The following is a 15,496-nucleotide window of genomic DNA, read 5'->3' on the forward strand; positions in this document are numbered from 1 at the left end:
GCTTGGTTTGGAATAAACCAAGATGATACAGCAGTATAAAGGGGTGCACTAATAAAAATGTGATAAAACAGGTGTTTCTGCAGGCAGTGTTCCTAACCTTGGACGTATTCAAGATGTGTAATAAAACATCAAAGCAATGATGTGTTTAGAAAAGCAAAGATCTTAGTAATAAAAATGTTGCCATTACTGGCCAGTGTGATAACTCCTGATGATCTGCTTGGAGAAAGCCTTGGGGAACCAAGGAGGAACTTGATGTTGTCATGGGAAAGCTTTGAGGAGCTTCCTGTGACTTGATGCCTGTTTTATACAGTTATACCATGCTCAAAGTGCAACAGATTAGCTCTGCCTGGGCAGGAGTTTGGGTCATTGTGGGATGTAATGATACAGGTGCCTTTTAAATAACATTGTGCTTGCATGCTATATACATATTGCTAGTATCTGAACTTTTAACACATTGGAGAAAAAAGATAAAACTTAAGGTTTTACTGGATAGTGTGTCTTTTTGTTAAATGACTTACACAGTTTGGGGCTTTTTTTGCATTTAGGGCTAGCAGTAGGAGCTGTTGGCCACCCTAAGTCCTTAATAGAGAGGGAGTATGCTTATATAGGAAGAAGCAGTCCTCACTTTGAAGTGCTATGAGCAAAGCAGACAGAGATGGAAGCACTGATAGATTAAGTAATTTTTTTAAGCTTACCTGTGAGGTCACTGCTCAAGCCAGCATTAGAGGTCAGCTCTTGTCCAGGGACTGTGGTCATCTCTTCCTTCTGTTATTAAGTGATGTTGACCAGAAGTCTCCAGCGTTCTTGGAAGGCTTTATCCTTCTTTATCCAGACAGTGAAATGCAGGTCAGCAGTGTGCTGGTGGCGTGGCTTTAGGAGCTGCTAGACATGTCTGTTTTCTGCACACTGTACTGAGGAATGCCTGTTGTATTTTGCTCAGTAAAGGAAGAGTGCACTGTGTACAGCAGCTTGGGTGCCATAGCCTGACAGTGAAGTGTAGGAGCTTGGAAGAAAGTGTGAAGGGCTACAATGAAGGTTCTGCTGTGTATTTTTCTCTTATACTCCTGTTCGAAACATTCACTTATTATCTAGTAGCTGCCATGGCTAAAGTAAGAAACATTCTACTCTTCTAAGCAAGAAGAAATGTACAAGGTGCACCCATGTTAAGCTCAAGTGCAAACAGAATGTAATCACTCTTACTGCAATGCAGAAATCTAAGAAGGATAGTCACAGTTTGCTGCACCCTAAAAAATGGTCAGGTTTTAAGCAGGACAGATTAGGATGAAAAAATTACTGTTTTAGCAAAGTTTAACAAATATTTCTGTTTTTCTGCCTTGATCTGTTTTCTCTTAATGATAGTTCCATGCAAGCTCTCACTGAGAAGTCTACTAATTTTGGCACAAAGTCACCCGAAGCCCACAGGCAAGTTGGTCTATCATGCGCTGAGTCAAATCCTATGTGTCAAACTATGTTACAAGGCTTCAGTATCTTCTCTCTAGTTTTAGCCCTGAGTTTTATTTTTCCTTTACTGTAAGGTGTAGCTGTTTACATACAAAAGTGATTTTCCTAAAGATTGTTGAATAATTTCCCTGAATTTGCTGCAACTAATATAGTATCTACTGCAAAGCTAAAATTAACATGAATCTGTTGTCTTCACATTGCTCTGCTATTCTCTGCATTTGGCTTTTTAAACTTACATTTGGCTTTAATTTTGAAGCACAAACATATAGACATACAGTAAGCCTATAACCAAACTACGTTAAAAATGAACATGTGCAGCACATTGCACCAGCAGCAGTCTCCAAGAAATAGTGCATTACCTTCACAATGCTCAGCTGCACCAGCACAGCAGTTCCCTCCCTCACACACTTCCAGCACAGCATTGTGCTAGTCCTGCCTGCCTCTGCACATTCTCATTATCTGGAAAAGAACATAAAGCAAATTACATCAAATTTTACAGATTTAAGTATTTGAAACAAAATAGGAAATGACTGTGCAGTACAATGGATGATAGTGAAAAGAATCAAAAAGAAATATTGCTGAAATACACAAAGAGACATTCTTTTCAATGTAATAGTGTCGGCAAATATTTATTTACAGTGTAATATATTGTAGAATTAAACAAGAACTAACCAGATAGGAACAAATATGCTTTTGAACTGTGATTTTCGTCCTCAAAATCTAGGATGTGTTTTGTTGGAGCTATTGCTAAGAAGGAGCCTTCCTACTCTTTACATCTTAGGGGGAGAAATCCAGTTATTCTCCAATAATAGTCATTAATAGATAATTAAATCTGATAGCAGATGTATTTCACATCTGTTTGAATAGTACAGTTCTTCAATTTCTACCTTTCAAAGGGAGGCAAGGTTTTGGAAGTTGCAGATTGCCAATCACTGTTTAATTTTTAGTCCTTTCTTTTTGTGTATGTGCAGCTGCTGAGAATCAAAAGTTTTTTTAGAAAGCCCACAAATATAGCCACTTATATGGATTAGGGAGGGTTGAACAGCTGAGCTGGAAATTGGAAGTATTGTGCTAGTTTTGCTGATTTAAAGTCAAATACAGCAGGTTTTAGTTTCTTTTCTTTTAGTAGTTGTGTTCTTTATAAGCTTCCAAGCAACTGCATAGCCTTGTCACACATCATGATGTTATAAATGATGTTTTGATATGAAATTAGTGATGCTGCGTCTTGACAGTGTCATGATAATTAAGTAGTGCTGAAGCCCAGGCACTAGTTAGGCAGGACCCTTTTTTTGATAGTTGGATAAAATTTACTCTGACATACAGCTGAACAGAGTTTAAGGAAGGTTGCAGATTTTGTTTATAATTTCTGGGTAAATATGTTTCACATATTCCATTGTTTCAGTGCATGGGTACAGTGTTTCTCTGCAAAATCCAGTTCTGGATTGCAACAATCTTGTGGTCTGGAAAAAAAAAAAAAAAGGGAAACAGTTTATACAGTTTATTGAGGTCTGAAGTCTCTTCCTTCTTCGCTGGAAATTCAAGGTCCATTGATACAGAAAATGTTCTTGTGAAGGCTGGCTTATGAATACTTCACACTGAACTCTGCCTGTGGGTGTGGCATATAGCACAGTGACATACACCCACATTGTGACAGGGTGGAATGACACCACTTTGTTTTCCAAAGACGTTATTGCCGACAAAGACTGCAAAACCTCATTTTGAGCCCAGCTAATAGGGACCTTTGCTAATGTAAACAAGCAGATGTTCCTTAATACACTCAGCTTTTCCTGCTCACAGTTCCTACTGTGAATAGGTGTGTGAGGATCTTTGTTCCTGAAACCAGACTAAATGGGCAAGTTCCAGCTAAAATCAAAGCAAATGAAATCCTTCACTCATCTCAGCCATTTCCTACATAAGAACTGGGGGGAGTAAAAATGGCAGTAGGTCCTCACTGAGGAAAAATGGTCTTCTGCTCCAGAGCAGAGAGTTCTCATCTGCCCCACATCTGGCACCACTGTCTGTGGTCCTCCTGATTATTAAACTTCATTTTTATGGTATCTCAGCACTGCTGTGCTGCTCTAATAAATGCTTGTTAGCAAAGAATTTGCTTTTAAAATATATAAACTCAGCACACTCCAAGTGAATATTTCCAGTCAAACACTGCTGGTTGTTTACAGTTCATCGTTTAAGAGTATTTTATGCGGCAGTGAAGATTTGTTTGGGGTATTTTTAGTTCTCTCAGCTCTGTCAGTGGCCATGGGAGGGCTGCAGGAGGGCAGCCACAAGGTCACTGGGCATCCCCCTCTGTTCAGAGCTGCTCTGTAGGTCAGAGCAGCCAGGGACATGCCTAAACTGGCAGATGGTTCATGAGCACCCCTTTGCATTCCTACTGGTGTGCCCAGGTTTCCATGCAGAAAGTGGGTTGGGAGGCAGATGTAGAGAGTGGTGTGGTGTGCCCAGCTCTCCTGCCAAGAGAGTCACTTGGCAGTGACTCCTGCCAAGGTGGTGACTTGCCACACACCTCAGGCACCACACACATGGGCACTGTGTGGCACTTCTGCCCTGCACAGGTGCCCGCTGAGCTCTGACCCTTGTGCTGTTGTGGGGAGGTAGGAGGTCAGAGCTGCCTGCATGGCAGAGGGGACAGCTGCTCACCTCCCTTCCCAGGCAGGTGGGATAGCAATGAAGGCAGCAATCATTCCCTCCCCTCCTCCAGACACTGCTTAGATGAGCAGAGTATGACCTGGGGGTTGAAGTCTGTTGCAGGAAAAAGCCTTACATGGCCTTTTTTCCCTAAAGGGAGGCAGGGATCAAGAGTCTGAGTCTGCTCACATTTCAGGTCCTCCTTGGAAAGTATCTCTGTGCACTCTGTCAGTGTAGATTGAAAGGTACATATGTAGCCCTGTGTAGTACCTTTCTAATACAGTGAATTTTTAACTTTAGTAATGCGTCATTGTAATGTGAAGAATCAGAATTGTCTTAGGAGGAGCTCTGTGAGCTTTCCTGAGCCCAGCTGATGCAGGATGAGAGTAGTGCATTCCTGTGCAGAGCACAGTGGCTCATATTCTAAAGCTAGCAGTTCAGGTTGAGAGGAACCCCCATCATCATCACACACCCCTCATCCCTGAGCTGTGGATTGTGGGCTGTTGTTAGATTAATTAGCTTTACTTTTTGGCCTAACTATGGCCTAAAAATGTGATGTGATAGAGAAGCTGTGAAATTATTGGAAAGCTAACTACCACTGCTGTTCAGATTGGCTTGAATTCAGGTCTGTGTTCCCATCTGTATTATCTGTTTTGTTGCATAGTGTAATTGTCAGAGTCATCCCGATGACTTCTTTTGTATAGAGTGAGTTCTGTTTGCTTCAAAATAATATCCAGTGTTTTATGCTCTTGCCTATTTTTGTTTCATTAAACACTGTAAGGTATAAACCTCCACAGGCTTGTTGTTCTCATCAGCAAAGTCAGTTTATCCCCTTGTATTGTTCCATCTGGATACGTTTTACTGAATATTTTTTAAGCCTCATAACATCAGTATAAAGATACTGTATTGGCATTTTCTGTTAAGCAAAAAAAAAAAAAAATCCTGTGCCCTTCATATCCTACTAAAGGTCATATATGTATTCTTTGTCAAATTGCAAAACTAGTCAACTTACTACATATTTACTTATGGTGTGAAATAGTACAGGGTTTTTTTAATGCCATTTTGATTTTCATTAATTTTTTATGTACGAATTTCAGGAAAAAAAATAATTGTTTGGTCTTGTATTTGTCAGATGCCAGTACACATTCAGACCCCTGCTATTTCCTGAGAGAAGCAAGTTGGCTGTTGGGCCTTTAACTCTGCTTCCTTGCCTGTTCAGAACTGGGTGACAGACCTCCTGCTTGTGCTAAAATCGTCACTTTGCTACTAAATTCCTTCTGGTATGACAGGGTGGAGTTCAAACAAGACATGAAATCCAGTGGCCTGTGTCCTGCCTTCTGCTCTTTTCATTGACACTGGCTAAAGAATTGTGACAGATACAGTATAAATGGAAATGTTTGTTTTCAGAGACATATTGACAACAGGAAATGCAATCAGAAACCAGTAGCTCAGTCCTGAGAAGCTGCAGGATGTTTAAAAAGTCAGATGTATAAAATGGGGTTAAATACTTCACATATTTTAGTGTAGAAAAATACATTGTGAATTCTAGAAGATTTATTAACTGTATGCTGTGAACATAGCTGGTGTAACAAAGCCCTTACTTTCTGTAGTTTAAAGGTTGATACAAAAGCATCTTTGTTTTGTAATTATGTTAGTCTTGATTTTCCAGGAATTTCTGCCATTCAGATCTAGCAGAAGAAAAAAAATTAAATCAAATGTGAGAAGCTGGACACATATTCAAGGAAATGATATCAAGCTTGGGAAATGGCTACGTAGTCTTGCTGTTTAAAAGTGTATAGTAGAATTTGGGATAAATGTTTCAGGGGGCAAATATTAGTTCATAGCATCTCTAGCTTTACAATTCAATATGTACAGTGATTGAAGCATGTATAGTCTATGTACTGATATGCTGTTCATCTCTTTGGATAGTGATATGTTGATAGATGCTCAATTCTTAAGTAAATTGTGTCAGTGAATGATTTGACTTTTATGCTTGCCTTAAGAAAAAAGAGGAAAGTCTCATTTTGAACACCCTGTGTATCTATAGAAGTCTCTGTTAAATGTACTGCTCAGAACCTTCAGAAGAAAGTCTTTGAGAGACACTCTCTCTAGAGAAAATTCTGTTGATTTAAATTAAGGGATTTTGAAAGAGGACTTGTCACTGTCAGTTTTTGTGTTTATTTGTTTACAGCCTGGAAAAGGTAGCTAGAGATGAACAAAGGAGCCCTTCAAAACCTTTCCGCAGAAAACGTGTCTTAACATCATTGGAAACACAGTAACCGGTGAAGACTCTGAAGCATTGGTCTTTCTTTAGCTGAAGCATCTATTAATATAGCTGTTTCTTGTAATAAAGAGGGAGGTCTGGAGCAGAGTGACGGAGAGGGAGGGGATTTAGGACTAACAGGTGGTCCTGAGACGTGCTGGCTGACGCTGAGCTCAGAGCGAGTGCACTCGGTGTGGGTGTTCGTGGGCTCTCCTCTCTCCGTCTGGATACATGTGCTTCTTGTTCCTGGTGTAGCTGTGGAGCCCTTTCAGCCATGGCCATAAGAAATGACCTGAGCAAAACCATCAGGAGGATAGCACGGTTTTTTTACTGGTTTCCTAAATCACTGAGCGGTTCGAGGAGAAGGACAGTAAAACTTCTCTGGAAATCTGGTAAGTCTGCTGCTATGTTTCTTCAGACATTTTATCCTGCTAAAAAAAAAATAAAGGAAAAAATTATTTGCTTCCATTGAACTGGTTAACTTTTCCAGTCCAGCATTGTTTGCATTTTTTCATTCCTGGAGGCTCATTAGATAAAACTGCAAAAATATTCTGGAAATGCAATAGGAGGATCATCAGGCTTGTTCAGACAAAGAGTTCCCTTGCAGCTGTATAATTTATTCTTGTCAGTGATATTTGGTATCTTGTTTTTGCCTTGTTTGTCCCTTAGGTATGTATATAGGAGCTCTAATATGACTCAAATAACTGCCTGAAAATTATTTAGAAGTGCCTTGAGCTGTTTATTGATCTAGAAAACTGTGCAAAGACCGAACTGACTAAAGACCTTGACTCATTGAACCAGTTTTCACATGAAGCAATGGGCAGCTTAGAGAAGCTTGTGCTCAGCAGTGATGCACTGGCATTCTCTTCCATTATATCAGCTGAAATGCAGTCCAGCTCAGCTCACCCGTTAGTAAAAGGCATCTCTCCTCACAACAGCTCAGTGCTCTGATCCTTGTCCAGGCCCAGCAGAGAAGTGTTTCCATCTCTCAGATGAACATTCTCACAAACACCCTTGAAGCCCAAACACTGTTTTGTCCCTTCAGCATGGTCTGTTAAGGCTGGTACTGAGACGTGTTCTCAGGGGTTTGGAAGAACATGCACTACAATAGCATAGGAAGCCGAGTTCTTTCTGTCCTTCTTAAGGGACTAATAGTACAAGGTCAGTTTTCTTTTCATTGGGGCTCTTTGGAACAGAATGGTGAACTTGTCAGTTCTGCAACATTAATAGCAAATTTGTATTTGCATGGGGTAGAATTTGGGTCAGTTCCACAGCTGAGCAATTTAGTGCTGGACTTCAGATAACAGATCTGTAACTCTTGAAAGGAGTTGTACCATCTGAAATCTGTCACAGAAACATTGTTGGGCCACATGTCTAAATGACACATGACTTCTTCCCGTGTGAACGAGTCCACAGATTTCAAATATTCATAAGGAAATGCGAGCTCATTGAAGCCTGTATGAAAGTTTCCTTGATGAACCTAGAGTTTTGGTTAACCTCTCTTTGAATACTGGTAATCTCAAGGCCTCCTACTACATCAAGTCATCCTGAGTCCTCATAACACATCAGATAATTCCTGTGTCTCTTTTATTACTGTGAAAACTATCAATAAACATTATTGAGAGCTTTAATTGCTATCTGGGTTAAACGTGTAAAAATGTTTGCATGGCAGTTATCTTTTGTCCCAGTACTGCAAAAAAAAAAATATCAATGACTTGTAGCAAGAAACAATGTGAATTCTGAGTGCTTTAAAAATAATACTTTTTGTGGGTTGTCTTCCTTCTCCCTCTACATCTAGTAGTTTAAGTAAAATTTGGCTTTTTACTATCATTTTAGCATGTGAATTAGCATCTCTTTTGAACTGATTTGTAAATAGTATCTGAAGTGCCCTCTATGTTCTTTTCTACCTGTGCAGTGAGATATTTGTCACGAAATTGTCGGTTTGATGGAAATGTATCATTTTAGCAGAAGGTTGAGTCCAAGCAGAAAAAATCTCAGTGTGAAAATTCAACTCAAATTTCTTGTCAGTTTACTGAAGCCAATCTCATAAACTGGAAGCTGAAGTCCTGATGCTCCTCTCACAGGGGGGGAGATACAGCTCTTTAGTCTGTACAAAAACAGCAAGTGGCATGAAACCTTAGCTACCCTGAAACCTATGAACATTTCTGCCCTTTTCTTCAGTGTCCAGAATTTCCCTGTAGTTTTTGATGAATTACAAAATTACTTACATGCTTTCTCAACTCTGAAACACTGCATTTTGGTAATTCTTTACCAAGTTGCCCTTCTGTCCTTCTGAGAGAGTTGTTCAACATATAAGCCTACTCTGAGTAGTGTTGACCATCTAGTACCATCCCTTGGTACACAGAGATTTACCCTTGCCTCCAGCATATTAGAATCCAACTTTTTCTCTGCCTCTGTCTTTCTGATGGGTTTTACTCCAGGATTGGCACTAATGGAACTTTTTATTCAGGATGAGCCAGGACCCAGCGTGACCCAGCAGAACAATTCTGCATCGTTAAGCTTGTTCCACAGATGAATAACCCAGCTGGCAATTAAAGCTTCCAGTAATACTTACTGATAGTTTTTAGCCACTTGTGCTTTAATGGATAAATTGACATTTTAACAACAACAAAAGAGAAAATTTCATTATTTGGACATGTTAGGTGGATCAGAGATTATGTTCTCTATTATGCTTTGTCATCGATTTTGTGTGATATCATTCATCATGTGCACCAAGGGATGGGCACTGTGCCTCTGCATATTACCCTCAGATTTGTTGCTTTTGTTCTGCTTCTGTCACTCTGTGTCTCAGGATGCCTTGTCCTCTCCACTTGACCCAGAAACAAAATCTGCCAAAGCACAAAATTAGTTTTTAAGTATAACAATGAATTTAGTACTGTTGTAGGTCACTGTGTTCAGAAAGGTGCATTTCACACAATTTTAGAAAGAGCTGTCAAAGCATAATGAGGTTGCTGTTCCTAAAATTCCTTAGTTTTCCAGCCTGTCCTTGGATGGATACTTTTGGATTGTTGACCACAGACGTTTGCCTACAGCTAATGTGCTCCTTTCTAAGCTCTAAAAGAAGGAAGAAAATTTACGCGTGCTCTTCAGTAGCTGATTTTGATTACTTACTGAAGGATTAAAAAAATATTTTAGACATGGTTCAGAATATACTAAATGTAGCTGATAATCTTTTAACTGTATTTAGTTTAATAAAGAGTACATTTTATAAGAGGCTTAAACTTAGGGATGTAGTGTTTAGGGTTCTGGAGCCTTTATTTCTTTGAAATACATTTGAATTTTTCCTACAACATCTTAGGAGAATTTATGTTGGCACATCATACAACTAGAAGTTTTATTGTGATAAAGTACATGCGTACTGGGAGAGATATTGAAAGACAAAGGAATTAGAAAAAATATAATGGAGGGCCATGATAGGATTATAGAAACCAGTGATGCAAAATTTCAAAATAGACAAGTAACTCCTGTTTTCTCTGTCTCATAGCAGAGGAATAAGGTGAGGGGTGACAAATGTAAAGCAGATAAAAGAATTTTTCAAAATTATTTTTAATTCAGCATGTAATTAAATTGTAGAACTCATTACCAGAGGATGCTGCTGAGGTCAAGCATGTAACAAGATTTAAAGAGGGTCTGGAAGAAAAGGAATATTCAATATTATGATAATTGAAGCTACAATAAAAGCTTTGAAAGACACATAAATCTTCTTGCTTCAGGGTTCAAGATAATTTTTAACAATTAGGGATTAGTTTGAGATAATTTTGTGGCTCAGATCTCACAACTGTTACTGTTGCATGCAGTTTCTCCTTAGGCAACTAATGCATCCCCCTGGAAGAGATCATTTTATTATCTGCATTGATTTAAACCTTTATGGTGTTTTTCAGGCTTATACAGAGCAAAAACAGATTTTATACCTGCTCAGAAAAGAATCCCATAATATCCTGTGGAAAACATAAAAAGCACAATGCTTGTTGTCATTTTTTTTTTACTTTGGAAAAATGCACCAGTGGGAAACCCTGCCTGTTCTGCAGCCATTATAATAAATAAATAACTATAGTAACCAAGCTAGTCTGAGGTGGGTGATTTTGAGTTGTGTTTCTTGACAAATTCTGCTGGCTTATGAAGCCCTTTATTCTCAGCTCTTGTCTGGTGAGAGTTCTCATCATTTTGAGCTACTGTTTCTACTAGGCAAATTGAGGGTTCTTTCAGAGGGCAAAAAGTGAGAATTTATTGACAAAATCTTAAATTAACTGTATCACAGGCAGCTGGAAGCTGTTTTTTACCCTTTGCTGTTGGTTGATATTTTTTGCAAATTTTCTGCTCTATTTACTCCTTTAGTCCTTCTCTAATGTTAAAGGTAGAGTATTTTTATTGATTTCAAAGGACTTTTGGTCAGAATGGTCAAGCATCCAATAGAAAATCACTTTTTTATAAGAATATATGTTATGAAAAATAAGTGGAAACCTTTACCTGGGTATGATAAAATGGTTTAAAATTTCTACCTCCTCAAATAATTAATATATAAAGCTTTAAGTGATCATACAGTAAGAAAAGTCAACATTTCAGCTCTCTCTCCAAAATATATCCAGCTGACAAAATAGATCTATAACACACATGGGAAGGGAGGACAATGTTAGCTTGATATGTCAATTTAGATTGTTTTAGGTTAAAATATTTGTAAATTCATTTTTTTGTTCTCATATTTGGCCAGGTAACATATGATGGCTTATGCTGTAAGTGCCCATGTCCTTCTGTGACCTCTTTAATTGGATTATTCTGGGAATAGTTTGGGTATGTAGAGACGGCATACCTTCATTTGAGAGCCTACATAGCTGGGAAATTAATGAGCAGATAATGTCACTGTATTTCAGTGGTTTTGACAAAACCCAGCTGGTGAAAGGCATTGCCTCCCTGTCTCTCTCAGGGTAGTGGTGTGTCACACCTATGCAGTCCCTTGTAGTCAGATCCATGTCTCCTGCACGATACTGTAACTTTCCATTGAGCCCCTATAAGTGTCCTGTGTTTTCAGCTGAACAAAGTTCACCTGGTCATCCCCACAGTTCACTGAAGCCCTTGCAGTGTCTGGGTTCACTGAGGTCCTTGCTGGCCAAGCTTGCAGAGCTTGCAGAGGAGTACTCAAGAGGGAGAGTGGCCACCTCTGGGAATGATGGAGAGAGTTTTGGCCTAACACAGATGATAATTAGAGTGTAGAGGCACTTGGGAGCTGTAGCTCTGAAGCATTCAAGCTCACATGTGTGGGCAAGATGGTTGCCCCCAAGGAATATTATTTGAAGGCTTAATTAGCTGGTTTGGGGAGAAGGAGCAGAAGGACACTTGGCTATAAATCAGGTCTGTTTAAACTTAATGCAGTAGCAGACAAAGTGAGCTTATGACTGCAGGTGGCTGCTCTGAGGCATGGACCCAGCAACAAAAAGTCTCATCTTGCTGAGACCTGCTGGGGTGGGTAACCAGGACTGTAGATCCAACTTCTTCAGACTGCTGTACCTGTTTGTTTCCTGAACATCTAGTTCATGGATATAATTTACATAGCGCTGAAGATGGGTAGGATACCACATAAGACTGGAAGCAGATAGGAGATGATGGCATTTTTCCATCAGACCACCACGGTGAAGACCTTTCAATTCGTATTTGTTCATCTACTTTAGACATTTCAGCCCATTTGATTTGAATGCTCTTGGTCATCATTTAAGAGCCTATGTCCAATGTTCATTTAAGAACATGTGGATTATTGATGAAAGTGTGCCATGTAAAGATCCTCTGCATTGCAAAAGCATGATTTTAGTTCCTAGTTTCCTTTTAAAGAGGATCTCTACATGTGCTTTTCCTATCTCTTTTCATTTTAATTATATATATGTAATTTTCCTTCCATGATTCACTTAAAAGTCCAATTACCTAGTTAGAAAATAAGCTGTGCCAGCATTTGTAATAAAAAACATCTATTAGCAAAATGAAAAAGATGAGTGTGGGATGTCAATGTTGCCAGGTGATTAGGATCACTTAAAGTTAATTGTAGAATGTAGTAGAAGAAACACATTGTACTGAGTAACTGGACAGTAAAACATAGCTGTGGATGAATATTAACTAAGCCATATGGGGAAAATTATGGCGGCGGATGTAGAGCAGTGGCTTTTAATTTAGTTTTTATCACTTGGAAAACAGAATTAATCAGGTGGGCAGATCTCTGAAGAGACTCATCTCAATGTTCAGAAAATAAAGTAAAACCCCAGAAAAATGTGCTGTGCCTGCATGTCATATGAAGCAGTTTGGTCATCCTGCCCTCTCAAAAAGGGTATAGTAATATGAAGATAAAAGCAAACATTTTGAATTATCAAAACAATTAGTAAACTCCTACAGGGCTTCTTCCCTTGGTAAGAGGGAAGCTTCAATAGAGTACATTTTTCTACTAATAAGATCAATGTGAAAAATTGCAAACAGAAGAGTTTCTACATTTCCCATAGTGTAAAAGTCAGTGCCACATCATGAAATGGCCAAGGAAGGGGCTCTTTCCCAAACACATGCAAGTATGTAATTCAGTAGTGGAACTGACTGGCACAGGATGTTTAGGAAACTAGAAAACTTGTATTTGTTTAAGAAGGGATTAAAAAAATCATGGAGGAAAGAGCCATCAAGGGATATTAAATAAAAAGGTGCAAATACAGCCTCTGGTTTGTTTGTTGTAAATTGCAGATTGACAGAGAGTAGAAAGGCATACAGGGGAAATATCACTCATAAGTTGCCCTTTTTTTGCATACCTGTTCCCTAAACATCTTCTGGCTGTGTCTTCCGAAGACAGACTACTGGTAGACCTTTAGTCTAACTCAGTCCATCTGTTCTTGTGTTTTTCAAGTGCAATACAGATAAAACCTAGGGAATATGAATGCCTCTCTTGCTATTGTTCATTTCTGTGTAATTCTCCACCCCTTAAATAACTGTTTCATTTTTCTGTTATTTGTGACTCTGAATTTTTCCAAGAGAGATGCATTCTGTTAGTGTCAAATAGTCCACTGCAGGCTTTTCTTTATAGTAGTTTTCATTCATAGCCAGTCACGTGGCTTTTGCAAATTGCATCATGTGTTGTTTTATTCCATTTCTCAGATAATTAGATGAGATGAATAAGGCATCATCCCAGTAAATTTCTTTATCCAGTTTTAAATTAGACAAGATGAATCTCTTTGTCTCATCTGCCTCCCATCCAAAGGAAAATCCTGATTTGTACCTGTAAAATTATTAAGAATTTCCTTAAGTCTGTGAAAAATATAAGTGAAAAGTCTGTTCAGAGAGTGAGTTGCATCTCATGGCCTCAATTGCTGCATGGATGAGGATTACCAAAGTGAATGTCTGTAACACAAGCAGAATGTCAGTATCACCAGGAGTTGCTAATACCCTCTTATGTCTGTTGCGGGCTGCTTCTTCTGAAGTATTTCAGATTCCATTTTACTTCTGCTACATTTCTTGTTTCTTTTGCCCATGTCAAGTAAAAGCAGTTGGAAGATGCTGTTTTTTCCCAGTGCACCTCTTTGCTGCCCTCAGAGCTTGTAGGAAGACGAGTGGAAGAAAAGACAACGACTAGCTGTTGGGAATTAAACTAAGCACCTCTCCAGTAGAGCTGCTACAAGATCCACTGTCAGGGCCGGCATGATGACTTGTAACATCTGAAACAAAAGCTGTGGGTTGGCCATTTATGAAGAGTAACATGAATAAATTAGTAGTGTGGAATTACCTGTTTCAAAGAGATAATGTAACATTAGAGCTTGATACGTAAACATAGGCCAAGCTTGGATGTAGCATGCAAAAGCATGTTTAGAATTGGGCTGTACCCAGCATTAGAGGTGATCTGCACAAGTGCAACTATTTTTGTATTAAGCTTCATTTAATTTGATGGGTGTAGTTCAACTTTTTGCTCATCTTACATTTAAACAGAAGACACTGCAGGTTTTGTTTGGCAGGAAGTTCAAGCCTTCAAGTGTCGTGATCAGTCAGCTAAAGGCCTGTCTTCTGTCCTGCTAGGATATAACTGCTGTTTAACTCCTCTAATGGATTGATCATTGATCCTTCAGCACCTGTTCAGAATTGACTCCCACTCCCAGTGTTGTCGCCAGGTAAAGCAGGGAGCTCTTCTGAGCTCTCAGGACTGTCTTTCTATGATCCACCTCCTCTGTGAATTTGGAAGTTGTACCTCTTGTTTGTTATTAATTCCAGCAAGAAGAGGGACATTGTTTACTCAGGTCTGATCAAGAACACACAGTTCGGGGACTGTACAGACGGATAGACCTCAACTATACTTTTCCTTTCTATTATTTTCATTTTGTTTCTCCTAAAGAGGAAACACAATGAAGTGCTGCTTTGTGAGTATCTGCAATGCTGGCTATTTTGGGGATTCAGCAATAGAGGGCACTAGAGTAAACGCTTTCAAAAGGCAGTATCTTTATTGGATTTACATGCAAAAGTGAAAGCTCACTTTTGGTTTTTTATGTGGAAGGGATATTCTACCCATTTGTTTAGGTTTTTAACATTGAGAAGAGGATAACAGTCAAAGCAAGTGGAAGTCCCAAGATACCAGCATGACACCTAGTGGAACTGCATAAATACTTTGGACCAATTTTTGACTTTTTGAACAAAAATTCTGCTATTTCTTTCCATCACATTTGCAGTGCAGTAGTGCATGCAGCAATGTGCTCCCAAGTCAGGTGTTTATTGAATGTAAAATCTGATGCCTTTGATTCTGTCAAAGGTAGATTTCAAATGCATTTTGTGAAGCCACCACAAAAGGAAAACCAGGTGTGAGAATCTGTGTATGCCTATATCCCCATTCTCATTCAGGTTCTGCTCCCTCAGAAGCTGGAATTCAGCATGTGCTCTGGACTGCTGCATTTTGTGGTTTCCATATGAAAACTTAATTTAATTTAACGACAACCTGAGCGTCTTATAGATTTTTGGTAGAATTTACTGGGTCCGGTGGGTTAGGTGGGTAGCTGGGATTCAAATGCCTGTGGACAGGTTTGTCAGAGGAAAGGGGCCATAGCTGCTATTTTACCATCCTAGCTGCTCCGTTGCTGCTGCAAGTATAGCTCAGTGCAATGCTGAGGCACC

General features: G+C 39.2%; 1 protein-coding gene across 2 annotated transcripts in view; it reads left to right on the top strand.

Annotated features, from left to right (window-relative positions):
- The window catches only part of RASSF3 (Ras association domain family member 3), a 106,793-nt gene that overhangs the window by 6,645 nt on the left and 84,652 nt on the right, over nt 1-15,496 (top strand). The window contains exon 1 of one of the 2 annotated variants that reach the window (XM_085044349.1): nt 6,552-6,759. The exons of the other annotated variant lie outside the window; for it this stretch is intronic. Within the exon in view, the coding sequence (XP_084900475.1) occupies nt 6,642-6,759 (118 nt within the window). The 5' untranslated portion in view covers nt 6,552-6,641. Of the gene's footprint in view, nt 1-6,551; nt 6,760-15,496 lie in introns of those variants that run through there. 2 annotated transcript variants of the gene reach the window in all.

This window comes from Lichenostomus cassidix, chromosome 1Aa (genome assembly GCF_008360975.1).
Source record: "Lichenostomus cassidix isolate B80296 chromosome 1Aa, HeHo_3.0, whole genome shotgun sequence".
In the NCBI taxonomy this organism is placed as follows: Eukaryota; Metazoa; Chordata; class Aves; order Passeriformes; family Meliphagidae; genus Lichenostomus; species Lichenostomus cassidix.